At 53.5% G+C, this 21,742-nt stretch overlaps 11 protein-coding genes across 11 annotated transcripts; 7 read left to right on the top strand and 4 right to left on the bottom strand.

The window, feature by feature from the left end:
* Positions 1-231: 231 nt before the first annotated feature.
* On the top strand, positions 232-1,027 carry PG986_009743 (uncharacterized protein; the record flags this gene model as incomplete). The annotated part of the gene is made up of 2 exons (XM_066845965.1): positions 232-836; positions 946-1,027. The coding sequence occupies 2 exons, from the start codon at positions 232-234 to the stop codon at positions 1,025-1,027; spliced, it is 687 nt and encodes a 228-aa protein (XP_066698363.1).
* A 1,053-nt stretch (positions 1,028-2,080) lies between these two features.
* Positions 2,081-3,330, bottom strand: PG986_009744 (uncharacterized protein; the record flags this gene model as incomplete). The annotated part of the gene is made up of 3 exons (XM_066845966.1): positions 2,081-2,524; positions 2,590-2,977; positions 3,071-3,330. The coding sequence occupies 3 exons, from the start codon at positions 3,328-3,330 to the stop codon at positions 2,081-2,083; spliced, it is 1,092 nt and encodes a 363-aa protein (XP_066698364.1).
* A 3,004-nt stretch (positions 3,331-6,334) lies between these two features.
* PG986_009745 (uncharacterized protein) lies at positions 6,335-7,162 on the bottom strand (the record flags this gene model as incomplete). The annotated part of the gene is made up of 2 exons (XM_066845967.1): positions 6,335-7,019; positions 7,074-7,162. 2 exons carry the CDS (start codon positions 7,160-7,162, stop codon positions 6,335-6,337), a joined length of 774 nt encoding a protein of 257 aa, XP_066698365.1.
* Positions 7,163-9,559: 2,397 nt separating this feature from the next.
* On the top strand, positions 9,560-9,994 carry PG986_009746 (Acyl-protein thioesterase 1; the record flags this gene model as incomplete). The annotated part of the gene is made up of 1 exon (XM_066845968.1): positions 9,560-9,994. One exon carries the CDS (start codon positions 9,560-9,562, stop codon positions 9,992-9,994), a length of 435 nt encoding a protein of 144 aa, XP_066698366.1.
* Positions 9,995-10,066: 72 nt separating this feature from the next.
* On the top strand, positions 10,067-10,486 carry PG986_009747 (uncharacterized protein; the record flags this gene model as incomplete). The annotated part of the gene is made up of 1 exon (XM_066845969.1): positions 10,067-10,486. One exon carries the CDS (start codon positions 10,067-10,069, stop codon positions 10,484-10,486), a length of 420 nt encoding a protein of 139 aa, XP_066698367.1.
* A 611-nt stretch (positions 10,487-11,097) lies between these two features.
* PG986_009748 (maltose permease (MalP)) lies at positions 11,098-12,702 on the top strand (the record flags this gene model as incomplete). Its single annotated transcript, XM_066845970.1, has 1 exon — positions 11,098-12,702. The coding sequence occupies one exon, from the start codon at positions 11,098-11,100 to the stop codon at positions 12,700-12,702; it is 1,605 nt and encodes a 534-aa protein (XP_066698368.1).
* A 344-nt stretch (positions 12,703-13,046) lies between these two features.
* On the bottom strand, positions 13,047-14,536 carry PG986_009749 (uncharacterized protein; the record flags this gene model as incomplete). Its single annotated transcript, XM_066845971.1, has 4 exons — positions 13,047-13,400; positions 13,447-13,744; positions 13,814-14,162; positions 14,275-14,536. 4 exons carry the CDS (start codon positions 14,534-14,536, stop codon positions 13,047-13,049), a joined length of 1,263 nt encoding a protein of 420 aa, XP_066698369.1.
* Positions 14,537-14,974: 438 nt separating this feature from the next.
* PG986_009750 (uncharacterized protein) lies at positions 14,975-15,862 on the top strand (the record flags this gene model as incomplete). The annotated part of the gene is made up of 2 exons (XM_066845972.1): positions 14,975-15,002; positions 15,594-15,862. The coding sequence occupies 2 exons, from the start codon at positions 14,975-14,977 to the stop codon at positions 15,860-15,862; spliced, it is 297 nt and encodes a 98-aa protein (XP_066698370.1).
* A 207-nt stretch (positions 15,863-16,069) lies between these two features.
* On the top strand, positions 16,070-17,288 carry PG986_009751 (uncharacterized protein; the record flags this gene model as incomplete). Its single annotated transcript, XM_066845973.1, has 4 exons — positions 16,070-16,172; positions 16,432-16,634; positions 16,723-16,795; positions 16,945-17,288. The coding sequence occupies 4 exons, from the start codon at positions 16,070-16,072 to the stop codon at positions 17,286-17,288; spliced, it is 723 nt and encodes a 240-aa protein (XP_066698371.1).
* Positions 17,289-17,319: 31 nt separating this feature from the next.
* PG986_009752 (uncharacterized protein) lies at positions 17,320-17,826 on the top strand (the record flags this gene model as incomplete). Its single annotated transcript, XM_066845974.1, has 2 exons — positions 17,320-17,656; positions 17,756-17,826. The coding sequence occupies 2 exons, from the start codon at positions 17,320-17,322 to the stop codon at positions 17,824-17,826; spliced, it is 408 nt and encodes a 135-aa protein (XP_066698372.1).
* A 2,404-nt stretch (positions 17,827-20,230) lies between these two features.
* Positions 20,231-21,537, bottom strand: PG986_009753 (uncharacterized protein; the record flags this gene model as incomplete). Its single annotated transcript, XM_066845975.1, is given in 2 exon segments — positions 20,231-20,662; positions 20,674-21,537. 2 exon segments carry the CDS (start codon positions 21,535-21,537, stop codon positions 20,231-20,233), a joined length of 1,296 nt encoding a protein of 431 aa, XP_066698373.1.
* Between the last annotated feature and the right edge of the window lie 205 nt (positions 21,538-21,742).

A 21,742-nucleotide genomic window follows, 5' to 3' on the forward strand; every position in this document is an offset into this window, starting at 1 on the left:
CTACCTACTACTTACACATGACCAGATATATACCTGAGCCCTCGCATCGCAAAGGCCCCGATCTATGCCTTCACACGCTTCCGTGGCGTCACCCCTAGCGTCTTCACCGCGCTAGACAAGCCGGACCACCGCCGCCGGCGCCGAGCCGTAGGCCAAGCCATCTCCGAGCGCTCGATGCGCTCCTGCCACCCTGGCCGAAACCAACCCCCCAAACAACAACAAGCAGTCGACATGACGCCCCGCTGCAAGTACCTCGCCACCGACATCATCGGCCACCTCGCCTTCGGCCACGCCCTCGCGACCCAGACCGACGAAGCCCTGCGCCTGATCCCCCGCGCCTTCGCGGGCCTCAACCCCGTCGTCTACCTCTCGCGCTACTCCGCCGTCTACGCCCGACTTGCCAACGAGATCCGGACGACGTTCTCCTCGGGTAGCGATATCCGACAGGGTCCCCTGCTCGCTAGCTGCAAGTACCTCCGCGCCGTCATCGACGAAACGCTACGTATCTGCCCTCCGACGCCCAGGGTCATGTGGCGTGAGAAGGATCCCCTGTCCCCGGAGCCACTTGTCGTGGATGGTGACATCATCCCGCCCGGGACCCTGGCTGGGGTGGGGACGTATAGCCTGATGCACAACCCGGAGTACTTCCCCGAGCCATTCTCCTTCCGGGCCCAGCGATGGCTGGACGAGGCCGTGGAAGAGGAGGACCCCAAGGCAAAGGAGGCTAGAGCTATCATGCGGCGCGCCTTCATCCCGTTCAGCCTGGGAGACCGCGGTTGCGCGGGCAAGGCCTTGGCCTACTCCGAGATGAGCCCAACGGTGACCAAGACGCTCTGGTATTTCGACTTCGAGAAGGCACCCGGCGCGGCGGCTGACGTGGGCAGTGGGCGTAAGGGAGCAGCGGCTGGAAAGAGATCGACCAGACGAATACCAACTCCATGATAGCTTCATGGCGGACCATAACGGGCCCAATCTCGTCTTCCGGGCGCGTGAGGACTACTGGGAAGACCTGGTCAAGACGTCTTAGTAGTCTGTATAAGCGAGATGAGGCTCATTTTAGTTCTATACGGAGGGGCTGTACCGAGCTAAAGGCAAGGCGATATGGGGAGCTTTTCTTTAATCAACCTTGTTTCGACCGCAGCCGTGATCAAAACTAAAGCCAAGCCTCTAGCAGAGTAAAAAGTCCGTAACAAGGAAACTATGTGTCGAGAATTTGAGTGCCAAACGTCATTCGTACCAATTGATGTGGATCCAGTGATCGGTACGACGACATGGGTGGGAAAATATATACGAGCCGCGCATATTTGTCACTTCCGAAGTCGAATAGGGGTAGGTCACATATTTCAAGCGCACCACGACCATTTTCGCCACCCAGGATATCAGAACCGGTGGCAATATCGCCATGATCTAAAACGATTGTGGAAGCAGGTTCTACACAATACCTCGAGTATCTCCTTGCTTTTTGCAATACGGAGATGTTACTTTACAAAAAGTGTGACCGCATTGAGTAAAGTTGTTCCAAGACGGACGATAATTAGACCTAGCAACAGTTTAAAATCAAGTTTGTTATGATGAAAAGTTTTAGTACTTACACGTAGTTTATATCGAGGTTGGAGCGGTTGCAGTTTCTACCAGGTATGCTTCTTCCGCGGTCATCATATAACTGGCAGTGACCTGAACGAGCAACTCAGGCTGGCTAAATTCCGTTGAGTGATAATGTCTGAATGATTCCCATTACTTCCATTCCATGATCGGTTAGACTGCGTATAATATAACCTACTCTTATTATCTAATGTCTTCGTACCTCCTCCACTACTCAAGTAGGAGATATCACTGATCTACGAAGCAACTTCAGACAAGATGGCCTTTGATTAAGTATTATCATTACACACCAGTCAATGTGGGTCAGACATCCCGCTGAGAGAGCGATATTAGGGCTAAGATCGCACAAGACCTTTCTGTTTCTGTTCTCCGTTTTTACATATCCTCATAGGGACTTGCCCTAGGATGGACCGAAATGACTCGGGCTTTACTATACAATGAAGAGGACACATATCGTGGAATGACCCTTCTTCTTTATTTAAACAATGGCGTAGTCCTTCTGCAGCTCCGTGGTCGAGCTCGTCCGGCTCTCGTTGTCCTCGTCGATGACGTGATGCACCTCGGTGGTCTTCTGGATGCCCGCCATGGCCCTGGCGCCGCCGCCGTTGCTGCTGCTGGGGTGGTTGTTGTCGAAGTCGCGGTTCGCCGTGATGAGGGTGGCCATGCGGAAGCCGCGTGGGTCGCCGGGGTTGCTGTCGTTTTTGGCGCCGACGTTGGTGGTGCCGCGGACGCCGCCCGACTTACTGCCGCTCTGCTTGTTGCCGCTTGACGGGTACGAGCTGCCGTTGTTCTCCGACTTGACGATCTTGGCGATCAGGTCGGCCATGTTGAGCTCGATGTGCAGCTTGAGGATGTACACGAGCGGGTGGAACTGCACGTAGATGAAACCCTGTCCCAGAGACATGACGCCGATGAGGACAATCTGTTTGGGGGAGGCTTGTATTAGCGAATAAGTAACGAGGCAGAGTAAGTCAAGTCGAAACGTACATCCAGAGACATGGAAACAAAGATCATGAAGAGGTTGAACTTGAAGAGCCGATTGTACTTGGTGAGGCCGTTGGAGATGAGACGCGACCGGACCAGGTAGACAAAGTAAATGTTGAGGGCGACGTCCATGAGGCAGAAGATACACTTCTCGACGCGGTCCCAGATTTCATTGATGTGTACGAACGTGGGCGAGATCTGCAGCCGCGCCGGGATCCAGATGCAAAAGACGCTGATGTTGACGACGCCCAAGCCAAGGGCGCAACTCCAAATCATGCGGTTTATGATCTTGCGATCCCGCATGAGAAGAGCGATACGGTTGATGATGATCTGGATGATGCACTGCACCTGGAAGACCCAGGCAACGAGGAGGAAGAAGAATAGCCAGAATCTGAGGGAGGAGCGGGATAAGTTTCGCCACGTTAGCAATCTTGAAAAGTGACAACAAGCGTTTGACGGAGCTATCAAAGGCTGGTATGCTTACGAGGTTTCTATAGTGCCCCAAAGGTACAGCCAACTAACGACGCCGATGATGCTGCTTGCGAGCCAGCTGAGCCAGACCATGATGATGTAGGAGCTGAACCCGCCCGTTCGTTTGTACACGCCCCACGTCTGCTTCCGGGCCTTGGAGGCCGTGAACACGCCCGCCGCGAGGGAGATGCCCCAGATGATGGAGGCGACGTTCATGTCGGTGGTGCCGGGCGCTTGCACCACATAGGTGTCGGGAACGAGGAAACCTCCCATTGTGACTGGTCACGCTCGCCTGTCCTGTCGGCGCCGGACTCTATGGGTTCGTTATTGAAAAGAGAGAGAGAGAGAGAGGCGCGAGGATTCGAGGAGTCGGAGGCGTGTGTATGCATGCGTAAAGGAATGAAGGAAGAAACCAAGGGAAAAGGGGTCCGGAAAAGAAAGGCAAAAGTGAGAGAGCGGTACTTATTAGAAGAGAGCGTGGTGTCCGTCGAACGGGAGTAAAAATGGTGATAGCTGCTCCCCTCGAGGATCAGATCGGAGACATTCCTTATACGGAATGGCAGAGGCGTTACGGGCCTTGTGGCTTGCTGACTCGTTGGTTGCCCACGAGGTGGATGTAAGGAGGATCCCTGGTTTCGGACCATGTTTAGTCGTTTATGATATTGTGATGACCCAGGCGGCGCTGCTGGTAGTAGGAACACTTGCGTGATACTATACTAACTGCAGGATCTAGCTGGTAGGAAGTCTCGTCCAATGAAAGCGGCGGAGCGAGGATATAGCACGCTAAGTGGAGATCGTATAGGGGCTTGGCTGGCCCGGGATGCCGGGTGCTGGCCATGATCTGGTCAATGGCACTCCTGACTAGCCCTAGCATGTCGGGGGAAGACTAGGGCGGTAGATCCCCCAGGGGCGAGAGGGTCACACGAAGCAAGTATCCATTGTTTACCTGCTGGAGGGAACCAGATCCTGTGGGTTGCCAGATGCAGGAAATTTTCCTACCGAGATGCTGACTAGTTGCAACCCAGGCGACCCTCCGCACTGGCAAGGGGAGGAGAGGAACAGTAAGCCCCAAGGTCTTGCGATCCCATCGTAGAGGCTTATCCTCGGGTGCCTATGATGACAGCTTACTCACCTCCGCAAGTCCAGCTGCCGAGTATCCCCGCCTCTATCCTCACTTCACCTCCCCACCCCTTCACAATAATTGCTTCCTCGATCAATGGAAAGACTGCTAGTACCGGGAATTCGGTCAATGTGTCACGACTAAACCCTCTTCGTTGCGAAATAAGCTGAAAAGACCTGCCATGAGTAGCGTGGCTAGGTAGCAACGGATTGCCAAGCCGCGTCTTGGAAACGTGCCGATAACGTGGAAAAACAGGGACAATACCTCCTTGCCAAGCCGGCTATCGCTGTAGACTTAGGTAGCATTGCCTTCGAAGGGTGCCTGCGCTGCTGTGTAGCGGTTTTCTCCCCCCTCTGGGTTAAGGGTACAAGTAGGCCAGGTCGGGGGAATGGGAACTCAGATGCCAACGGCTAGTGAGACTAGCAGCTCGATCTAGCTCTGTAGCATATCGTAGCAGCACGCCGTCTTATTGCTATATCCACATATCCGGGCCTTGGTAGGGTTTCTTCAAGCTGTGTCATTTGGCGACTTAGTCAATGTCCTTCTCGATGACGGTTCTGGACCAGTCACCCAATCTCGACTAGCCCCAAAGTCGCATCCTTGCGAGTCGTAGCGCCAGTCCATCGGTGGCATACCCGCTAGCAGGACTTCTATGGATTTGAGAAACAGTCCGTTAAAAGCAGTGCTGGTAGAACAGGACCGAGTGAAGTAGGAGTTGATTGAATGAGATCAGATTGAGCAGCGCTGGATCGAGCGGTAGTAGATCGATCAGTGTTGAGTTGAGCCTTAGCTAGATAAAGGGCTGAGTTGACATAACGTGCACCCTTCCCTTCTGGTTGTGTGATGGAAGACAACCCACTGGGCCGTAGGGCTGTGACCTGCGACGAACCAGTTCGCCTTCTTTACCAGATATCGTACGATTGTTCCCTGACGTTTCCCCGGTACCTACCCCCGGCGCTTATTCCCCGATAACTTCTCCCGTGCGTCTGGGCGGCTGAGCCCCTTCAAACAAACAAGGGGGCCCGGACCGGTTGGGATTCCATAACCGCCAAGAAGCTCGTGCGTAAGATAATCTCAGTCAGTGGTCCCGCAAAAATGCAAATTTGACAGCACTGGGTCCAGACTCTAGGCCGTTGTGTGCTGTGACCCAACCTGGATTTCTGGGATCCGCCGTGCAGCTCTCCAAAGTCAGTACGCGGATTGAGTCAGTGGCCATTGATGAGTCGAGAGGAGAAAACAGAAAGATTCGGACATTCCATCCAATTGATGGCCGAATTTTCTTCTTGGTGGAAGCTCCACAGCGTTTCGCTTGGTAGGTGGTAGGTTACCGTTCGTCCGTGGGGGGCCAGATTGAAAAGAAAACAGTAACCTTAAGACCCCTGTGGGGGCCTGTACCTTGCTTTGCGTTGTGAAGATGGGGCAGTGGACAATAACCAAAGACAGTACTGCAAAACCGCCTGTCTGCGCACGCGATAACGATGGCCCGTTGCGGCGGTCGCTTGTATTCTCGGATTCCATGCAACTTCACACACTTTCTCTGTTTGTTGGGGTATGGCGGACAACTGAGTCGTATGATGTAAACTACCCGAATGGCATGAGTTACTTGGCAGAGCCGAGACCCGATATCCATCTATACGCATTCGTCGATACAATTGCTTGCGGCCGCATAGCAGTTATCAGACATCCAACCTCAAGATGGCATTGCCGTATTTGCCGTATCATCTTAGTGGCTTGCTTTCCTCATGGAGTAGAGGTATATTGCCCCGGATCAGTGAGTGTCGGGGCTAATGCCCATTGGTGTCATGAACGAACGTAGGGTCTGGTCCCTATGCTAACATGTTGCTGGTCCATTGCTGGTCCATCCTTTTCAACTACGGGCAAAGCTTCCCGAAGTTACGGCAATGCAGGGGCCCGTGTGGACTGCACCATAGCCACCTAGCGATCAATAACTTGCATCGCTTCGAAATTGCTGACTCCTTCGGTAGGGAACAACCCACCAGCAAGTGGCGTAAATACCCTGCGGATAAATGTTTGACATGGGTCAAAATCCGCTCATAGGAGTCTGGGAATCAAGCAAGCACGTCCCGTGGGATGTGTGCCTGGACATCATGGCTGGACTCGCCAACGCGAACGAGCAGGAAAAATCGGCGGGCGACTTCAGTCCAGTTCCCTAGGCTGCTGCCGACTGTCCTCCGAAATCCTGTAAGCCTCGGCGTACTCATCCCTCTCGAGAGTCAAAACATGGCATTGGTGTTGAAGCTGCTCACATTCCATAAGCTTTGAGCGAAGCCTGCGGATGAGCTCGTGCTTTTCAAGAGACTCAAGGTCTTCTCGGTCCGTACACCGAAGGTCCGGCAGGATGTTAGGTTTGCCAGTGGACGATTTGCCGTTATTGGCCGGTGTTGCCTTCGGCTGGCGTAGCGCCGATTGCTGGCTGACTGGTGCCGGCATCAGGTATAACTGACCATCCGTGCTCGGCCGAGTGGCTGGCAGGGGATTGCTTGATAGGGGCGGAAGAGGACATGAGTGCTGCGCGCCCTCGCGGCTGGCGTCGTCATCGCCATCTTCGTCATTGGCACTGCCAGGCGACACCAGGATTGAATGGGAAGTCTCCATGTGCCTCTTGAAGTTGTCAAAGCGGCCGAAACTTCGGCTCTTGCCTTTACATTGAGGGTGGCGACAATAATACTGTCTACCGATACGATGCCTTGACCTGCGATGGCGGGCCATGGAGTCCAGGCGTGTCAACTTCTCGCCGCACTCTGGGCAGGCGTAGACCCCCACTGCCCTAGAAGAGGCGCTCAGGCGTGCATGGCCGCCATCGACACCAGGGGAAATGTGCCTATACTTAACTTAGCGACGGGAAGCCGATACCACAGATATGTTGTTGACCTACCGCCAGGCATGCTCGTCATGTGACTGGGAAGGCGCAACCTCGGGATGACAAAGAGCAAAGGTTGCGCCCGTACGTTCACTGTCAGACATGTCTCTGGATGATCAGAACGAGGCTCTTGAAAGCGGCTCTGAACGCTGGGGGCAAGGCTATCGTTTGTCTATGCGATTAGGATCAGTCGAAACGTTCTTCTGCCTGGGGGCGGACGGACGGGAGATGGATGTGCATGCGTGCAGGCACTCACCGCGCTTGCTGGAATCCGGCAGCCCAGGATACGTCATCTCACCCCAGCCTTTCCACGGCAGATACGATGGTGGAAAGAAGCAGCAATTGACTGGAGGAGTTGCTGATTGGAAAGCCCTCGGCATCAATCTGGTCTATGGTCGAGCTCGCACGCGCAATCAGGCAGATTGATGCTTGAAAATTGAAGCTCAAAATCAAGGCCCCATTCCCCATTAGTCCGTGCCGTCCGGGCCATACCCACCAACACCCACCTCGCTGTGGCGCGGGGAAAGAACGAGCCCGCCCGCCTGAGTGGCTTGAGGAAAAGCGCGTTGCAGCTTGAGGTCCAACAAAATATCACCGGAAGTCCAGCTTGACAAAAAGACTGAACGATATAATCTGTGTGCATACATTGCAATTGGCGTCGTAAGAAGTTGTCTACTCATCCAATCGCATCGTGCAGTTGGAGTCAACGATCAGCATTAGCTGAGCCTTATTCGACCCGGACTTCAGTGCCTCATTGCTGCCACTGCGCGATCTTCTTTTAGGTATTCTGGCTGACCAGACTGGCACATCATGAAGACCAAGCGAGGTCGCAGACCACGCATGACCCGGCAGCCTCGGCAGTGTAATTGCCACTTTCTATTTCATTCGCATGCCGCGAGTGCGAAAGGACGTTCGCGGGACTGAAACAAATTTCGCGTCCTCTCAGAGGTCGCCATACCAATGAGAAGCCATTTAGGGGTGTCACTTGCAGCAAGCGATCCTCGAGGCCCCTATCACAGGACAGAGGACACATAGGACGAATACCAGAATCATCAGGCCATCTCGGTCTGTGTTTGTCTTTAAAGTGCATCAAGTCGTGTGCACTGTCCGAAAACCCTAGTGCTGCCTCCCCGACCAACCTGGCTCTACGGGCATACAACACTACATGAACTAAGAAAGGCCGAGACGACTGAGCGACGGGCCACGAGGGATGCAGGCCGAGATAGGCGCGCACCATAACAAACCACGCCTGACGCGACCAACAGCGCTGAGTAATCGACGGTCATAGGCGGCCCAGTATCGACAGAGCTTCCATCGCTGGAAACGCTCGAACTGGACGGCGAACTGACATTCGTTCATCTAGAACGCCCATTGGACGTGGACTAACGCGCCCCTCTGCAGCTATCACAACAGTTCAGGCAGCGTAACTATAGCCTAGCTGCTCTGATGGGGATGTGCCCCCAAGTTGGTGCCTTCCAGTGGTTCTTTTGACTCCGGTGCCGGAAGCTTTGTCGATGGCGACGGTTGCGGCTCTATTGGCGGAGGCGCCGACGGTAGTAAGGATACCGCCACTGCTGCCACCGCTGGACCGCTCCTACTGGTGGTGCTTCTGGAGCTACCGATGCTCCCGAACGATCAACACGAATCTCGGCAGAGACCATCGGGCTCGCCAACTTCCTGGTGTAACTACTCCTACCAACCTAAGCTACAGCGACCTAGCAGCTATTTGATGGTGGTTATCGACGCCCGCTGGTAACCTCGTCGACTTTATCGATGCCATCCTCGCTGGAGAGCGCGGCCATGATTTGGGTGCTCACAACATTCGCACCTCCTCCGCCAGCGTTGGAAACAGGAAGAGTATGACGATACCTCTCGACAGGACACCGTCGAGGAGGATACGCTCCCGAAAGCCGTACGTGGCTCCCCGAGTCCCCAATGGGGACCAACCCGCTGTAATGGAATGCTAGATTCTTTCACAGTTGTTCATCACAAGACGGTCTGTCCCCAGTCATATATATTTACCTTGCTGGGCTGCTGGCAGTCACATGTTCCCGTGGAATAATTGTGCCGTGTGATAACTGACCACTAGAGCAACTACCAGTATCTGCATTGTTTGATAGTAGTATTTACTTGTCAACTGAAGTGTCGCTGCGAAAAGTAAGTACTGGACTGGATTGATCACCGTATCCCACCTCTCTGGTCAACTACAGCTGCCTTGAAGATCAATTAGTGGGAACATAGACCTACATGTGCTGTTAACCCAGTGGCCGTTGGATTGGGGGTTAGTGCGGGGAAAGTCGCCTAAATTTAGTGGACCACACTGGCTGACACCCCTCCAGTACTGCTCTGTCGGTCCTCCTCCAGCGCATCACCACTCCACTTCGAACCGGCATATTGAGATGCATCGTCAGCCACCTTCAGAGATGTGTAGACATACAATAAACTTCTCAGCTTGCAAGGCCCTAAGATGCATTTTCTATCTGTTTTAAGAGCCTACACAAATGGATTATCCAGAGCCACCGATCGTTCCTCCACTGTCGCTGCCCCACAAACAAACCTTCATCATCTTACATGGGCGCGGCTCGTCGGCCGACAAATTCGGGCCGCCCCTTTTAGACACGCCCCTTTCTGCCAAACCACCATCATTGGCACATCCGTCAACAGAAAGGCCTCCCCTCGGTATCCAATCACTCGCAACCGCCTTTCCACATGCCCGCTTCGTCTTCCCGTCTGCTCCCCGGCGTCGGGCCACCCTCTACAAGCGGAAACACACGCCTCAGTGGTTTGACAGCTGGGACCTGAAGCCGCCCGACATAGAACGCGAGGAACTACAAAATGAGGGACTCCGCGAGACCACCGCGTACCTGCATCAGCTCCTGCGGGACGAGATTGAGCTGGTGCCGGGGGTGCCAAGAACGTCGTCTTCGGCGGTCTAAGCCAGGAGCTGCGCCGCGTCCCTGGTGGCGCTGCTGCTCTGGGATGGCGACCCTCTGGGCGCTTTCGTGGGTATGGCTGGGTGGTTCCCGTACGCCTATCGGTTGAGTAACCTCATCCAGTCGGGAACAGAAAAAGAGGACGATCCCTTCGACCCATTTCAGCGTGACGACAAAGACGAGGCACTCTCTCCGAAGCGGCCAATCGACGAAGCAGTAACTTGGCTGAGTGAACAGATCGACCTAAGCTGCGCTGATCGTACTGTACGAACGGACAATGCACCAGACATGACTCCCGTATTCCTTGGACATGGCATCCTGGATGACAAGGTCAATGTTGTCTTGGGCAGGATGGCCAGGGAAATCCTCAGCCAATTGGGACTCCAAGTGACGTGGAAGGAATACGGAGACCTTGGGCACTGGTACTCAAATGATATGCTGCGAGATCTAGCAGAGTTCCTTCGCGTCAACTCTCTCGGCGACGCCCATGAGTGAAGACATCCAGGAGCCGTCGCCAAACCCAACATAGAAAGGCCCTGGGGCTCTCTGTCTAGTTGCCAGTGGACTCGTCCGATACTCAATGGAATCATGCTAATTCGGCTTTCAAGACCCCCGAAACTGATGCACTGCAGATCACGATTCTACAGTGTCGCCTTGGGTATTCTGCATCATGTCGCAACACAGTCTTGCCGACTTGTATGCGGAGTATGAGGGAGCACCTCGTTTTGCAATGCAACATGGGTCACTTGTCAGGTGGGGTATGCAGCTCTCGGTATATGTCAACCCCAGAGTCAGCCCATGTCAATCCCCCATGGGGTATCACTCTCACCCACTATGAGCATCCCGGCGGGGTATTAGCCCCTTATTTCCGCCAATCTGAGATGGTGAGTCTCTGAACCCATGAGCCTGGCCGTTGCGATGTAACCTGGATCAAGATCCTGGCAATCAAAGGATTGGTATGCCGAGGTCGAAATCCGTATTAGCGAGTATCCCGACATTCTTGTCAGTCGCATAAGTAATTGGTCTTTTAAAACCATTTCGGATCGCCCCCCTCACATCATGCCACTCGCGTGGTGTAAACCGGACAGTTCGTCAAGGATGCTAATATGACGACCGAAAAGCCTCCTAGCGCAGAAACGGCCGATGAGCTCGAAAATGCGCCACGTAGTTTCTCCTCGCCGGAGAAGACACTGGACCTGGCCAAGCAGGCCAACAGCGATGAACACAGTCTGACACTCCGCGATGCATTACGACAGTACCCCAGGGCCGTGATGTGGTCGGTCCTGCTCTCGACGTCCATCATCATGGAGGGCTACGACATCGTCCTCATGAGCTCCTTCTTCGCGCAGCCGGCCTTCTCCGAGCACTTCGGCACGTACGACCCCGGCACCGGCAAGCCCCAGATCACGGCCGCGTGGCAGTGCGGCCTGTCCAACGCCGTCAGCGTCGGGACCATGGCCGGCGCGTTCGCCAACGGCTACTTCACCCACAAGTTCGGCTACCGCATGGTCCTGCTCGCGTCGCTCGGCCTCATCACGGCCTTCATCTTCATCCCCTTCTTCGCCGTCAGCCTGCCCATGCTGCTCGTCGGCGAGTTCCTCTGCGGCGTCCCCTGGGGCGTCTTCGCGACCATGGCGCCCGCCTACGCGTCCGAGATCTGCCCCATGGCGCTGCGCGGCCACCTCACCGTTTACGTGAACTTGTGCTGGGCTTTCGGCCAGCTCATCTCCGCTGGCGTTCAGGCGGGCTTCTCCGAGAACCCGACGCAATGGGCGTACAGGATTCCCTTCGCCATCCAGTGGGCTTGGCCAATCCCTTTATTCGTTATCCTTTGGTTCGCGCCCGAGTCGCCCTGGTACTACGTACGCATAAATCGCCCGGACCTGGCCGAGAAGAGCCTCATCCGCCTCGGCTCGGCAGGGCGCGCGAGGGAAGCCGTGGCCATGATGATCCACACCAACGAGCTCGAGAAGCACGTCGACGAGGGGACCTCGTACCTCGACTGCTTCCGCGGCGTCGACCTCCGCCGCACCGAGATCGTCTGCATGGCCTTCGCGGCGCAGCCGTTCTGCGGTTCCTCCATGGGCGGGACCCCGACCTACTTCTTCGTCCAGGCGGGGCTGCCGAGCACCATCTCGTTCCAGATGTCGTGCGGCGGCCTGGGCCTCGCGGCGCTGGGGACCATCATCGCGTGGTGGTTGATGCAGCACTTCGGGCGGCGCACGCTGTACCTCTGGGGCCTCGGCCTGCTGACGGCCATCCTGATGACCGTGGGCTTCATCAGCGTCGGCACGATCCCGGACTCGGCCGCGGGCAACTACGCCCAAGCCACCATGATGCTGCTGTGGCTCTTCGCGTACTACCTGACCGTGGGCCCCATTTGCTACGCCATCGTCGGCGAGACGTCGTCGACGCGCCTGCGCACCAAGAGCGTCTGCCTCAGCCGCATCGTCTACTACGCCGCCCAGGTCGTCTGCAACGTCGTCAACCCGTACATGCTGAACCCGACCGCGGGCGGCTGGCGGGGCAAGACGGGCTTCTTCTGGGGCGGCATGGCGTTCTTGTTCTTTTTGTGGACGTATTTTCGGCTGCCCGAGATGCGCGGAAGGACGTTTGCGGAGCTGGATGTGCTGTTTGCGCGCGGGGTCGGGACGCGCGAGTTTCCTGGGTATAGGGTGGATGCTTATGCTGTAGAGGGGACGCGGCTTTGAGAAAGGCCGAGTAGATGTTGATCCAGCACAATATACACTCTGTTGTACAATCAGAATGCGTTTTATGGCTGCTGGTCTAGTTGGTCGTCTCCCGCAAGGAGTCTCAGGGGCTCAACTTTGCCCAGTGGTCGCTTGGTGTATGAGCTCCTGACTTTAAGGCCGCTATTTTCTCGCATAATAACTGCCATATTCTCAAAAGGGTATATAAAGGAAACTTTAAAGACCATGGAAACCCTGGCATGCGCTAGGTACATCCCATTAGGAGACGATCACAATCCAGATAATTATCTTCACTACACTGGTGTCTAATCAAGGTTTCGGGGCCCTTTTTGCGAACATCGACCCTACGCAAGAGCACTAGTTTCCGTCGATTCGCCCCATTCCACAGGTATACCCTCCGCCACTCTACTCTCTTGGTCAAAACTAACCTTTAATCGTGGCGTTTCGTTTCCAAGGAAGATGCTCCAGGTGCCGCTCTCCCACCGGAACAAGGACCGGCCCTGCACCGGGGCCGACTCGTCAGACGGGTCGCCAAACTCGGACAGCGGCGTGCTGTGCCTGTAGCGGACGTAGCGTACGTTCTCCGACGGGATATCCATGTCGTCGATGAAGAAGTCCATGAGGACGGGGACGCCCGTGTCCTCGTTGTTCGCCTGGTTTCCCGTAACGACTACGTACGCGTTGCGGCAGGAGCCGCGCTTTTTTAAAGCTTCCAGTGTCTATCTTTTCCTCCATTTCGGCGACGAGGATATCCGACGTCAGGTCGGGGTCCGCGAGCGGGCAAATTCTGCCCCGCTCGCCGGTCAGGTGGCCGATGTGGATGTCCTGGCCCGTTACGACGGCAAAGACGGTACAGTCATAGTACTCGTCCGTGGCGAACGACTTCGTCGTGCCCGGGGCCACGTCGAACTTTTTGGTCGCGCCCTGAGCCAGCCAGTTCGCTTTGTCCGGTCCGTCCCGAATGGACTTCCAACTCCTATTCAGATCCCCGCGAGCCCGTGGGACCAGTGCACGAGCATCCAAGAGGCTATCATCCTCCGTACTGCCTCCATGAGAGTTAGCGGTGTATTGTATGCAAAACGGTAACTCAGAAATGGAAGAAGAAACCTACTCGCGAGACGATAGCACATCAGCCGGCGTTGATGTTGCTGGTGTAATAGAACGGCAATCGGTGGTGCTAGTCTCAACGATGGTCACAGTCTCCGTGACGTCCTCTCTCACAGTCTGGATCTGCAACGAGAGCGGACGGGATAATGGCGCCGCGTCATCACGATCAGCGAGCTCGCTCGGCAATTCGTGTGAGACTTGAATGGTTGTCGCCACACATTCACCATACGTCTCTACGGGATTGACGTATATCCCGTAGGTCGTATGGTCTTGCTGTGGGCAGAGTTGTAGCACCGATGATCCCAGGTGGAGCAAAGTGTTTGAGGCATCATCAACAATGAACTTTGGAGATGCTGTGGTTGCTTGCTCATAGTAGCGGAATATTCCATCATCTAAGTACCCAATGGTTGTTAGCCATTGGCACCGTCGCAGATGTTACGACGGACGTGGACTTCCAATACATACCAAATGCATTACAAGGCAGTCCGGAAGACTCAATGACACCAAGCTGCTGCTGAGACTTGAAGACGGCGTGTTGGCCCGTTGCGTTGAACAGCACGCGTCCGTCACCGAGCTGGATAGCAGGCTGACTAGAAAGCGATCGTGCAGTCAAGACAAAGCCGAGGGATGCAGAAGTTGAGGCTGCAGCATATTCTTGCTTCGTCTCGCGGCGGAGTGCTGTTGCGGGCAGAAGGCCAGCCAGCAAGCCGAAGGTGGATAGTAACATAGTTGTCGACCAAGAAGGGGATCAAAGGGGTGTAAGCTGGCAACTAATCTGTCTGGTTTTTCAGGGTCTCGTTGACGGGAAGAGGCGAGAAGACAACGAACTGTCCATGTAGACTCCTGGAGTACAAGGTGTACGCTCGTCGACTAGTAATTATACCTCCGGCAGACAGGACTGCGGCGTGTAAGCCCATAGGGGAAGCACCCATCTGGCCCCCTAATCCTGGTATTCTTGGAGGATGCCTTGGCGCCATGATCGTCGCTCCAGTTGGGCGTTGCGAACATTCCTACAGGTTGAATAACAGATGAAAGGTTCGAAGCTCCCATGTTGCAGCAGCACTGGCTGACGTTTCAGTCGGCGTGAGGGACCCGCGGGTGCGCGACAGGGAAGATATTCTGTTCGCGGTCGCATTTCGGAGGGTGTTTGTTGCCAAAAATAACAATGTCCGATGTTGGCAGTAGATATCCTAGTATGTAGTTAACCAACAGAATTAATAACGGCCACTTACCCCGGTAATGCAATAGGGTTGCGTGACGGAGGACTGTCATCGGCATATCTTCATGTACTTCGCCACCTTTTACCCCCACAAGGCCGAGGGTTCCTGGAGACTCTTCGAGTCTAGTCCACTGTTACTGGGTGACAATTGCAAAGAGTAGTGTGTGTATAGAATCAGGAAGTAGGTGTAATTACCCGGAAGACCGCCCTCCAAGCTTCGTCGAGAGAATTTCCAATCCAAGCCCGTCTTTCTATAACCAATAGCCTGTGTCCCTCGGAACATCTGCTGACCATCATGAAATTAGTCTTATATCGCCTTGTGCCACTGCTGCTCCTAGTAGCATCCTCTTCTGGGACGGACGAAGTTGGGCAGCCCTCTCTGGCTTCTGTTACCGTGACCGAACGGCATTACCACACCTCTTTTGTCAAGACCGTCTTCTTTGAGACTTGCAGCCTAGCTCGTCGCCAGCTGCCTACTGCAACTGTCACCGCAGCCTGCTCCCCTCCCGTCCTCTCCTCGCTTCCCACCGTGTTGGGGACGTTGACCACGACGACACGCTCACAGTCCAGTGGCACTCAAACCAAATCGATTGCGACAGGAAGCCGTTCATCCACGCCTCGGATCTCGCCCAGTGGTGGCAGATGCAACTCTACTTCAGTAGTCAGTTCCTCGACCTTGAGCAGTGGTTCTTCGTCTTCACCTCCTTCTTTTTCCTCGCCCGGCTCTACTCAGCAGACATACCGTGGAACAACAAGAAATTCCTCTACTCCACGACCTCCGGGACAGAGTTCCCCAAGCTCCCCGGGAGCTTCTTCATCGTCAAGAAGCTCTAGCTCTAGTACTGGTGGAGGCGGAGTAGTACCAGGTCCCGGCAAGGCCACTAATAGCCGCAGTCCGACTCCTGCGTCTACGGCGCCAACCGTGACCAAGTCCGGACAGCCTACTGTCGCCAGCCCAACCACACAGAGAGGCGGCATCACAGGGCCCTCCCCGCCGGTAACGAGTCCCCCAACCACGACTCAGGAGGCCCAGACCAGAACATGGCCTCCCAACTTCAGCATCGTTCCCGTCACCACATCGGTGGACAAGCCGAAGCAGACGGATGGTGGCTTCGTCGTTCCGTGCAAACTCTGGTTCTTCTCGGTATGTACTACTGTGTTGTTCCCCCTAACTCCGTTTAAACCTATATGCCTGCACAGTCGCTGACCAGCTGGTCCCTCGCATATTTAGCTTTGCCCGAAAGGTGATGATAACAACAATCACATCGGTGGTTGGCTGTGAAACCACCTGCCGCCAGGCCACTTCCTCCCTGGCCACCAATCACGTAAGAATAACCCAAATTCTTGACTGCCATCACGAAAGCGCTTGAGATCCAACGACTAACGATGTTCCATCTGTAGAGTCGGACCTAACAACTTGTCCACCTTCTCCGCCGAGACCACCAGCTGTGAAACAAAGACTGCTTCCGCGTGCAGGACGACGGAGTCCGTAGGGCCATCCACCACCAAGACCTCGTCGGTGTGCGAGACGGTTCTAGGCTGCAACGTGCGAGATAGCGAAGGCACCAAGACCAACAGTTGCAAGCTGAGCACGGTCACCAACTTTGTAAGTACTCACCGCCCGCCGTCTATCCACCATCACCAGCCCAGGGCCTCTTAGCAGAGAGCACGCTGACCAAATCCTTCCTTGGTAGGTTGTTTCCTGTTCCACGGCTTCCACAACCTCGTCCTGCACAAACGTCACCTCGTCCGTTGTTGCAAGCTGTGGTGCGTCCGCATCGGCGAGCACGACCTTCGCTGCATGTAGAAAAGCGTCTACCAGGACGGTGCATATCAGCGAAGTGCCCCCAATCACTCCTACTGCGTCGTCTAAGTCAGCCACAGGGCCAACCAGAGACTCAGGGAATACTGCACAGACTCCCTCTGGACATACTACCTCGGGCGACGCGGGCTCGTCATCCAGGTCTGCCACAGGGTCAACCAGCAAACCCCCGGTGACCACTACGCACACTTCGTCTACACACACTACCTCGGCCAAATCAGGCTCTTCGTCACAGACGTCGCCTTCCCGAAGCAGCTCCACGCTCACCACAGGGACCAAATTATCCACTCTCTCGGCATCGGCTCGATCCTCCTCCAAACCATCCTCTTCCAAACCACCGACCACATCGTCAGTGCGGCCAATTACGACATCGAAACACAGCAGCACGTCGACCACGCCCTCCTCCACGACGAGCACCAAGCCCAAGGCGAGCACTAAGCCCACGACGACGACCAAGCCCACGACCACCATGAAGCCCACAACGACCAAGCCAAAGACCCCATTGACGCGGGGCCCCGTCCAATGCCACCGCCCGGCCGACTTCCCGGGCCGCGCAGACGTCAACGCCATGGACCAGCATTACCTCTCGGAGGACTTCTCGGGGCTGTCCCACTGGGACCTGAAGCCGGGCTCGAAGCCCATCTACAAGAAGGACAGCGGCACCCACGACATCAGCTACGAGTACGAGGCGCGCTGGATCGACGGCTGCGAGATGACCGTTCCCAGCCAGTCATTCCAGAACCCGCTCGGAGAGGGCAACGGCGATATCACGGCGTATCTCCTGGTGCGCGAGGACTTTACCAAATGTACGTTCATAACTGGCCCTTGGGGACGTGTCCCTCTTCTCTCCCCTCTATTCTAATGTAATTACCGTCGATTGGCTAACACGTCTATGAACCTGCCAGGTAACAATGGTGGCATTGGCGGCTGGACGCAAGTGGGCTGTCTGAAGTACACCATCTGGGGCGGCAGGTAAATTGCCTATCTACCATGGGATTTGACGAGACGGGCCACGGTATCAAGCGGCATAGTAGAATGTTAAAATGAGAACTACTGTGACATCATAGAACCCCCGAACCCAACCTCATTCGAGCTGCTCTTTTACTAACGTTTTTTTTTCCTGTTGTTCTTTTGCTTTTCGACTCATACTAGCGCAGGCCAGCAAAAGCAAGTGACTTAAACTAAGTAAACTTAATACGCATCGACTTAAAAAAAAGGTATTACACTCTAATACCCCCTAAACTTTATAATACTTATAATAATATTTACGATGCTTATAGGCTAGTATACCTTTTATAGTGGCTGGAAAATGCGTAGGAAAAATGACCTTTATTCGTCCCCTTTTTTCGATCGTGATAACTAGGAGGCCTGAGTATAAGATGCAACCCTTACTAGCTGCCCCCCCCTTCACTGACCCCCTTAAAATAGATATAAAAATTAATAATAACAGTAATAAATAGGTTAATTAAGCAATACATACTGCATTTTAAGGTCTATTTCGGCTCGTGCGCACTATAATAGAGTCACCCTTACTACTAGCTCGATTTATATTAATTTCCACCACCTCACCGGCGCCCCTTTTTAGCCTTTTCTTTAGCTAACCTTCCTAAATATCCCTTTAAACCTTCCTAATGTTTAATATATAAACAAAGCCTTTATTAGGGTCCTCGTCGACCTTTCTTTTCTTTTAAACTCTTGTTTTCTCTAAATCTGCTTTTAAACCGGCTTTTTTCCTACTTTAACCGGCCGATCCGGGCCGTTAAATTATTAATACTCTTACCGAGCTTCGTTCACAGCTGCCTTTTAGTGGCATTAAAGTATGTCACTTCCTTACTAAGCACCGCCATCGTTAAATTTTTAACCTGCCGGCTAATTTTAAGTGTTACCACCTGCCCTAGCCCTTTTAAGCAGGCCGGCGTGCATCCCCGGCCTTATTAGCGTCGTCGATAGCTCGAAATATAGTAGCTTTTTAAGCCTATTATTTATTAGCTTATTTATATTAATCGGTTAAAGCCCTAATACTAATTAATTATTAATAATAATGTTAAGAGTAAAAATAACTTTTTAAGCTTTATTTTAAACATGAAAAAAGTTTCCCTTCTTAACGTAGCTATTATTAGTAATAGCGTACGCTAAATCGAGCTCCTTTCGGAATCTTTTTTTAGCACTTTAAAATAATTAATATTTAAAGGCTAAAGAATATGGCTATTATATAATAGCAGATAAAAGAGTTAAGCCTTAGCTTTTAAGGCCGCTAATATAAAATCCTCGTTAATATAACTACCGTGGCCGTTTAAAATTAATAACCTCTATTACTCGAAGTTATTAGGCTGGGTAAAAAAGATAAACATTTTTTTTAGCCACTTTAAAGCAATAGGGTTAAAAGTTTACCCTTTAAAGGAAGCTTTAAAAGCTTAGCTTTTATAGGGGTAGTTAACCTTATCGTTATCTTAAGGGAACCACTGCTACTGCACCGATTAGCCTTTAAAAATAATTAAAAAAGATAAAAACTTTCCGAAAATACTAATATACTTTAAGACAATTACCTATTCACGATTAGCGGCATTATTACGTATTAACGATTTATAAGCGGCAGGTTCGATTATTATAATACTTTCCTTTATTGTTATCGTAATTCTTATTTTATTAGCGTTAAATTTAAATCGAAGGGGTATATTATTAATAATAATAGTATTAAACCGATTAAAAAACCCTCGTATAACCCCGTTTAATATGCATACGAAACGCCGGAAATCCATCGCTTTAGCACGTATAGTCTTAAAGGCCGGATAATATCTTAAAAAACGGTGCACCTATCGTTTACCGATAAAGTGATCGACCCCTTTTATAAGGAGGATACGCTAAGCGTATATACGAAACAGCCGGTGCGTTAATACGTAACCTAAACTGGCTTAAAAAAGGCCTATTTAGCCAAAAAGGTCTCTTCGGCAAGGGTGAATAATTATAAAGCCTTATACTTCTTTTTTTTATTAGGGTTCTCCTTGATTCGGTTGCGAAGGGTGCCCCTGTTAACGTTATAATCTTTGGCCGCACGGTTAATACTTCCGCCGGCCAGCACGGCCTGGACCGCCTACGCAATGCGTACTTTTTTAGTCATGTTGGTAATAGTGAAAAGAGGAAAAAAAGAGGAAGAGATTAATCTACTTTAATTGGGAGACGAGTAAGATTTAACCCCCTTTATATACTATTGTTGTTGCTCAGGGGCTCTAAAATCATCTGAAATCAGGAGGGGTCAATCAGAGGGGGGCAGCCAGTAGGGGTTGCATCTTACAGGCCTGCCCTCGATCCCTTTCTCGTCTGCTTGAGAGTTCTCTCACCATTACACATAAACCACATCCACCACCCACTAGTACATTCGCTCACCAGAGCTGCTCCTGTACCTCACGTCCTAACTGAAACCCAGGAGAGGATTCGAAATCTGGTGTTTCCGGTCCATGACCCTTCCTCTGTAACTTGTAGGAATTGTTCATTGCCGACAGAGCGAACCTCATGTCGTCGCCGCGGCCACGATAGCGGACACCGTAGACCCGTTGCTTTGATCGGAAATCTCTCAAGGTGAACTCGAATCCGCCGCCGCACCGGCCCATGAACTCTTGGTTGAAAAGAAGTGGACACCAGAACTCCCGGAAGCAGCCTGGCACGGTAACGCATCTCAGCGCCGGCCAGTCCATACCGGCCAGCTGGCTCAGGACGTAGCCGATTCTGCCCTCCGGGTCGCCACTGGCGCCCCCGCCACCGACACATATCTTATCCATAGTAACTCGAGCGTTGACTGGAAGCGTGCGATGAGCCTGGTTAGGACAGCTAGCGAGAGTTCATTGCATCCGGCGAGCCTTCGCTCCGTCAGAGCCGGCACCTGTGGAGCAGAGGCTAGCCGGATGAAGAAAGCGTCGTTCTCGCTAAAGCCAGAGTGCCTGAGTGCCAGCCATTTCAACTGGGCGGCGGATGTGATTAACGGCATCATGACTTCAAGCAGTGATTCCTTGAACTCCCAGTTAATGCTAAGCTGCCGGAGGTGGGTTGCCCAGGATGACTGGCTCAGGAAAGCGCATAGCTCTGGGCCGGAAGGCCAGGCATCTGTCTTCTCGATGGGGTTTCTTCCGAACTCCACCTCGAACCGCTCAAGGTGAAGCCTCCCGTCCCCGCGGAGGAGAGAGAGCATGAGCCAGCAGATGTCAATGGGGCTTATCTTGCCCGCCGGCGGCGTGTCCCAGAACCTCGACACGAAGCCATCGGTGACGCAGATTTCGGTGCAGTTGGTAAACCGGAGGAACATGTCCCTCAGTCTGTTGGCCTGCGGCGAATCGAGGTCGAGAGAGCCGCTCTCGCGGCGCGGGCAGGGCTGCTTGAAGCTGTCCTCTTCATCGTCGGGCAGACGCAAAGTGAGAGCCAGTGGGAGAGGGGCCCCAGTGCGAGGAAGCGCAGCGCGAATATCGATGCGTAGGCAGCGGACGCGCGAGGCCAGGTCGCGGTCCTGGGAAATGCGGTAAATCCGAGCCAGACTGCAGGGCTCGAAGTCGGTGACCAAGGTTGCGAACCATCGTTGTGTGAACAAGTCGTATGTTGCTCGACACACACGGCGAGAGACGGCGCGGAATGCGAGTACGCTGCGGTCGTTGAGTTCATTGAAAATGAGCCCGACGAGTTCGACACTCAACTGATCCATCACTTTATGATGTAGACGACGAAGGTGGGTCAAACAGTGTGTGTGAAAATTGAATTGATCTAACTTGAAGAATGAACGACGTCGAAAACATGGGTGGAAAGTGAGATCTGGAACGAGGTAGGTAGAGAGTACTTAAAGTAAAGCAGTGGTAGGTAGGGCGGGTTAGAGGCGTCGAGGGGTCGTGGAATCGAAAATAACTTGGACG

The sequence above is a fragment of the Apiospora aurea genome (genome assembly GCF_038362705.1).
Source record: "Apiospora aurea strain CBS 24483 chromosome Unknown utg000006l_segment0_segment0, whole genome shotgun sequence".
Lineage (NCBI taxonomy): Eukaryota > Fungi > Ascomycota > Sordariomycetes > Amphisphaeriales > Apiosporaceae > Apiospora > Apiospora aurea.